Here is a 6,975-nt window from a genome sequence, read left to right on the forward strand (position 1 = left end):
GCCACGCCCCTTCTGGGCCTGGCAGCCAATGAACGGACGGCACCCGGCGGGGTGGTGGGTAATTAATGAGGGCCGTGCGCTAACTGGCTGCAGGGTTGTGGCCGGGGGTTGGGCGGCGGGGTAGGTTGTTCCCGAGGTGGGAGGCGGCACCGTTGGCTGAGGAGGAGGCCTGAGAGCGACATGTCCCCGGCGGCTGAGGGAGAGCGGTCCGTGGAGCTGTTTCTCTGAGTCCGAGGTGGCCTGCGGCCGGCCAAGGACGAGGGTCGGCGGGGGCTGCCCCCGCGGTGGTGCCCGCAATGCTGGAGGTTCGGGTGGTTGAGGGAGCCGCCGTGGCGCTCCTGCTGCTGCTGGCGCTCCGGGGGCCGGGACTCGGCGTGGCCGGCGCGGCGGGGGCCGGGCTGCCGGAGAGCGTCATTTGGGCAGTCAACGCCGGCGGCGAAGCGCATGTGGATGTGCACGGGATCCACTTCCGCAAGGACCCTTTGGAAGGCCGGGTGGGCCGAGGTGAGAGCCTCTCAGCCTAGCCGCGAGTTACCGGGCCTGCCGGGTGTTGGTCACCTAGGGCAGCGGGCCGCGACCCCGTTTCTGGACCGCGTCTCCCAGAGAAGTTTCTCTCCGCTTTCCCCCAGGGATCTCACCAGGGCCCAGAACGTGGCACTAGTTCGAAGCTACCAAGAGCCATTGAGGCAGAGTTGGCGAGAAGTTATTTTGGGAGCTCACATCCTGCGTTTTCTTAACCCTTCATCCCTCCCCCCCAAAGCTGAGAAAGTAGAGAGGTGGCGACCTATTGCCACCTCGAGGTCTCCCAGGTTGTAGGTTACCAGAGCTCCTGGCCCAGGCGGTTCTGCTCTTTTATCCAGACTTCCTGGTCAGAGGCCAGGCGACCCAGAAACCGGGCACTTTCTCTGCTCCGTCTGCAGGAGCGCGGCTTGATTCTTAGCCAGAATAGAAAGGAATCTTAGAAGAAGATGGGCCAGGAAAGTTTGATTGTAGCCTCCTCCCCCGTGGAGCAAGAAATATCTGCTTAAAGGAAAAAGCTGTAGGCCGAAAGTGGTTACATTGAAGCCATGATGCACGCGAGGCTGGTGGTAGGTGTTCGCTGGGTCACTCAGTGTAAAATCCGATATTCTGCCCCTGAGAGTTCATAGACCCAGCCCCAAGTGGTCCTGCGAGGTGTAGGCTTCCAGCTGATAGGAAAACCATTTTGAGTTAACTGGTTGAGCAACAGTGGCTTTCACAGGCTGCACGATTCTCACATGTTGGCGTGGGTACGAATTGCCTGGGGAGCCGGTTAGAAATGCAGATTCCGGGTTCCCACTCTGGACCTAATAGATGAAGCTCTGTCCTTGAGACTCAGGTTTCTGGTGGAGGGTCTTCTGATGTGATCCCTAGGCAGTTCTGGAGCTGTCTACTCTCTAGATGCCTTGTTTTTTCTGTGAGTTGTTGTTGTTGTTATTTGCCGTCGAGTCGGCTCCGACTCATAGTGACCCCCTTGGGTTTCCGAGGCAGTATCTCTACGGAAGTAGGATCGCCCAACCTTCTTTCCGAGGAGTGGCTGGTGGGTTTGAACCGCCAGCCTTCTGGTTAGCAGTCAAGTGCCTTAAGCACTATGCTACCACACTTTTCTGTGAGTACGCTTGGAAAAAGGATTTAAGAAGGCAGTCTTTTGCTTCACGTGTTGGAAGATTTATGCTGTATGCTGGGTTCAGAGGCACCCTAATGGTGCAGTGGTTAAAGTGCTCAGCTGCAAACCAAAAGGTTGTATGTTTAAACCCACCAGCCAGTTGCCCCACAGGAGAAAGATGCAGTCTGCTTCCATAAAGATTTATAGCCTTGGAAACCTTACTGGGCATTTCTACTTTGTCTTTTAGGGTCCCTATGAGTCTGAATCCACTAGATGGCAGAGAGTTTGTGGTTGGGTCCAGAGGCTACTAAACTGGCAGAATGCCCTCTCCAGACACCAGACAACTAGGAGACAGACTCTTTTTCCATGACCCCCAGATAGACTCTTGCCTTTTTTTTTTTTTTTTTTAAACTAAATTGTTTAACTTAATTCTTTCTAGTTAATTGCAGTGTCTTGGAATTTGTTATATGAAGGAATCGATACATGTGAAGTCTGGGTATATAGGGCTGTTTGCTGAGCTCTTGTGTTTGTTCTGGAATTTGGTTAGCCCTGGCATGTAGTTCTCAGGAGTCTTGAGTGGAGCCCAGGGCTTTAAAGGCTCTACCAGCAGCCAAAGGCAGACTTTACAGCAGGAGATCATGACTGTCTTCATCCTGGACCGTTCCTCTTTGCTGATGGGTCTGGACAGGGAGGAAGGAGCCCTGGAGGAAACCAGAGGCAGTTTGTGGACTTTGCCTCTTGAGATAGCCTCGGTGAGGCGAGTACAGGTGCTGCTTTCACTTTGCAGCTAGCAGGCTTACTCTGGTTACATTGTCCTGTTAGGTCCAGTGTGCAGAGGGGAAGGCTGACTAAGACCCAGGTTTAGTTACCAGGTACTGCCCTTATTCAGAAGGTATTCTGGTTTTAATTTGCTAGTGCAGGATTTTTTTTTTTTTTTTTTTTTTAAAGACTAGCCAGGCTCTCTGCCCTTGGGTTATTGGCACATGGCTGTAGTTCCTTGGGTGGAGTTTACTGTAGCAGGTACAGTTACATGAGCCTCACCAAGGCTCCTGTATTAGAGTCTTATCTCAAACACTAGCCTCTGTGTTACTGTTTAAATGGAGGCTCCGCTGCTCCTTTCTGTCTGCCAACCTGGGTATGAATTGTAGCAGTATTAAGACATGAGTGACAGGAGGCTTAGTGGTACAGTGGTTAAGGACTTGGCTGCTAACTGGAAGGTTGGTGGTTTGAACCCAGGAGTCACTCCAAGGGAGAACGATGTGGCAGTCTGCTTCTGTAAAGATTGACAGCGTTGGAAATCCGTATGGGGCAGTTCTGCTATGTCTTATAGGGTCGCTGTGAGGCGGAATTGCTGTGAGGTGGAATTGCCTTACGGCGGTGGGTTTTGTTTTGTTTTGTTTTGTTTTTGATGGGGGTGGGGTGGGGGGTGGCTGTCAGGTGCTGCTTGGACCAGCCTGTTGCCACATTGCACTTTCCAGCTTCTTAAGAGTAGCATTTGGCAGGTCAAGGAACCCTGGTGGCACAACGGTTAAGCAGTCATCTGCTAATTTAAGAAAGGGTGACAGTTGGCACCCACCCAGTGGCTTCGTGGGAGAAAACCCTGGCAGTCTCTCATGATTACAGCTTAGAAAACCCTGTGGGGCAAGTTGTGCTCTCTCACATGGGGTCACTGTGAGTTGGAATCAACGGCACCCAGCAACAGCTGGTCTGGGGCTGACACTGCTGAAGCTTCTACTCCCAAGAGGCTGCTCTCAGGTTCCTTTCTGTGCTAAGGACTCTGCCCGCCAAGGGAAGTGCAGCTGTTCACTCTGGCTTTGCCTCTGTGTCCCGTTTGGATCAGGGTGTGCCAGGTATTTGGAGACCCTTGCCTCGTGCAGCTGTTTATATTCACTGTAGTAGGAGCTGTATGCCTCATTTCTTTGCCTCCATGCCTGTGATATTTCCAGCATGCTGAAAGTTCATTTTATGTCGAATGAGTTCAGATCCTTGTGGCCAAGTTAGGCCAGATAAGGTTTCGGCCTGCCTGTGATCTTGCTATTTCTCTATAGTTTCTTTGTAGTTCGGTGTTCTCATGACTGTGAGTGGCCCAGGGCACCTAGTGGCTTACACTTTCGTAGACACTTAACAATGTTTATTGAATTTCATTTCTGGGTGGAGGACAGCTACTGCTCACAGGAGATACTGACAGTGGGGAATGGCCCTTTCAACCCATTTAGTTCAACAAATGGAGGTAACCCTAGAGAAGGCTGCTCAGACCTGCTCACCTTGGGATTCTGGCTTGAAGCACCTTCTGGGTTCCGCTCCACTTTGACCAGGAAAAGACCTGGTTATCTGGCCTGAGGGCATAGAGCCTGGCTTGGTCTTAGGAGGTTGTCTCTGTGTGGAGAGGTACTTGCTTACCAACTCTGAGCCTTGTTTTCCTTCTCTGTAAAAGGTCCTGCACTTTAGAAGTCTGTGCCGTACTTCTGTCCAGAGTAGCTGAAAGTGTCTCTCTCTCTCTCTCTCTCTTTTTTTTTTTTTTTTTTTACATGATGACTTTTTACTGAAATTAAAAGTAGGACAGAAAATGGTTAGGGGTGGGAGGGGGAGGGAACTGGCTGGGGGCCCAGCCGATTACATTACTAATTCTCTAGCCCCAAGGAGACCCTTTCCTGGGCAGCCTTCCTTTGAGCTGGGGAAGGATCTGGCCTTGGGGATATAAGAGCTTGAGAGATGGGAAGAGTCCCTGCTACTTCTGTTTTGCTTAAGGCCACGGGATTTGTTTAGAATTCTCTTAGCATCCTGACACCTAAGAGGCAGGCTTCACCTGCAAGCCTTCCAAGCAGCAGAAGTTCATGGGTAGAGAGTTTGGGCCATTGAATTCCTGGGTTCCTTGTCTCAGTGCATTCAGAATAAACTCTTTAAGAATGGCCTCGCTTGAAAAAGAAATGATTCAGAATGATCTTGTGGTTGGGTGTGAGGCCCCTCGTCAGAGTGGTGGGCCGTGGTGGAGCTACCGAGATGGCACAGTGGTGGCTTCCTGGGGGCTGGGTTCCTGCTCGTTCTGGCTCTTCCACTCATGGGGCTCATGGCTGCAATATTCTAGGTAGTTTTATTGCTTCCATTTTGTTTTGGTCCATTCCCTAAGCTCTGCGGTGTGGAGGAGGCATTAATTTAGTCCTTATTCTGTACATTTGCTTGCCTGGCTAGCACACCTGTGTGTTTGTCTGTGTGAGGCACTGTATTAAACTCTTTAACCGGTTGCCCTGGACTCGATTCTGATGTGACCCTGCGTGTGTCACAGCAGAACTGTGTACCCTAGGTTTTCAGTGGCGGATATATCAAAGTAGATCACCAGGCTTTTCTTCTGAGGTGCCTCTGGACTCGAACCAGCAACCTTCTAATTAGCAGCTGAGCACATTACTCGGTTGTGCTACCCAGGAGCTCCATTAAACTCTTTGTTGTTGTTGTTGTTGTTATGTAATGTCGAGTTGGGCCGACTCATAGCGAGCCCTCCTTGGGTTTCTGAGGCGTTATCACTACGGAAGTAGATTGCCCCATCTTCCTTCCGAGGAGTGGCTGGTGGGTTTGAACCTCCAGCCTTCTGGTTAGCAGTCAAGTGCCTTAGGCACTAGGCTAGTAGAGCTCCTATTAAACTCTTTACAGGTATCTTTTGATTCTTACCCCAACCTTGGACAGGTGAGCTCTCCACTTCACAGGTAAGAAAACAGACCAAGAGGAATTAAGTTGTTCAGCATCACGGAGGGGTTAGCAGAGTCAACTCCAGGTGTGTCTTCTCTAAAACCTGGACATTCTTTTTCAAGTAGCTTGGCTACTTCGTGGAATAGGACCCTTCGACCCCCTTCCCTTTTAGTTAGCTGCCTGAGCTGTATCATCGCAACTTCAGCAGTGTGCTGACGGTACACTTACTGTATTTTGGGGAAATCTGTTCAGCTCTGAATGAGGAAAGGCTAAGCGGGGAGAAAAAGTTCCTTTTTTGCTGCTGCATCTCTTGAGACATGGACAAATTCAGCTTTGCATGTGGCAGGTCTCTTGGGAAAGCCACTCAGGCTTTGAAGGGAACATCTTTACAGGTAGTTTCCAAGGTGGTTGAGCAATTTTTTGCCCCTGTGGCTCAGCTTTCTTAGTGATATGACTGAGACTGCCACAGATGGCATTACTGCCTGGCTGTCACCCATCTATCTCCTCATCAGGGAGAAGATTGCACACACAAGCACAAACATTTCTGTGTCTCTAGAAATCAAATCTAGTTAATGTTCCAAATTTGTAAGGGTCATGGTCCTTGTGGAAGAAGGAAATTCTTAGAGCTCAGCTGGAAAAGAAATAGCAGTTCTTTAATCTTTATAGCTTTGTGCCCCAGGGTAGTGGCTTTTTTGAGCCTGGGAAATAGCTGGGGCATGTTAGCAGTACATCCTTTGTGGTGTTCCTCAGTTACCCGTCTGTAATTTGTTTTCTTGAGGAGAAATAGGAACAGAAAAGTATTAAGACTAAGTGCAGTGAGTTTCCCGTTGCACTGTCTCATCAGCCCATCTGATCTTGTGGCTGGTGTTTGCTTACAGGGCAGTTAACAGTTAGGCTTCTGTTTTGGAGGGCTGGAGCTCAGCCACTGGGAGTTTTAGTTACCTTTTGCCATACCCTGTCCCTTGGCGTTTTGGTGATCCAGGAGGTAAAGTTCCTAAATTCCTGGGGTGACTGCCCTTGGGTGTCTCCCACCACCTAGGTGCCAGATGTCCTCAGAGTTGCCACGGGAGCTTTCATGGTGCTCTTGAAATCTTAATTCCAGGATGGACTAGGCACTAGGTCCGTGTACAGAAGTTACTGTGGAGTTTAGTTTGGAAAGTTGATGAATGGAGCACTGGTGAGCCTCACTGGGTTTATGGGATGAAGGAGTAAGAGAGGCCGCTCTCCCAAGGAGAGAGCGCAGCATTCTTCTCTCTGGGGCTGGAACGTGCTGTCTGATGTTTGAGGAAAGGCTCCAGTTTTGTTTATTATGTGCAGGGAAAGCACACCCTGTCTTCTCGCCTCCTACCAAGTTATGCGTAGGGGGAGGGCAAGAGAGCCGTTCGGCTCCTCTGCTATTGACCAGAAGTGACTTTTTACTTTGGCCGTCCTTACTCCTTGTCGTTCTGTGAAATGGGAAAGGTACCCCCCCCAGGGGAGCATGGGCACCTTAAGGCAGAGGAGTCGATAGACCTTGTCAGTTTCCTTTCCCTGCTGGAGGGCTGTAGTCGTGCAGAGAGAGCAGCATGGCTTCCCTTCGGTGCCTCCTTCGGTGCCATTTGCTTGTTCAGTGGATACTGTCAGGTGCCAGAGATACAGGGTGAACATTGTTCTTTTGTTTTAACTGAGGG

The 6,975-nt window shown here is 50.6% G+C and overlaps 1 protein-coding gene across 1 annotated transcript in view; it reads left to right on the plus strand.

The window, feature by feature from the left end:
• The first annotated feature begins 296 nt into the window (after positions 1 to 296).
• The window catches only part of MLEC (malectin), a 10,396-nt gene continuing 3,717 nt past the window's right edge, over positions 297 to 6,975 (plus strand). The window contains exon 1 of the mRNA XM_007938226.2: positions 297 to 504. Within this exon, the coding sequence (XP_007936417.1) occupies positions 297 to 504 (208 nt within the window). The remainder of the gene's footprint in view (positions 505 to 6,975) is intronic.

Source organism: Orycteropus afer, unplaced genomic scaffold (assembly GCF_000298275.1).
Source record: "Orycteropus afer afer isolate SDZICR_OR568_19922 unplaced genomic scaffold, OryAfe1.0 scaffold00048, whole genome shotgun sequence".
Taxonomy (NCBI): Eukaryota; Metazoa; Chordata; class Mammalia; order Tubulidentata; family Orycteropodidae; genus Orycteropus; species Orycteropus afer.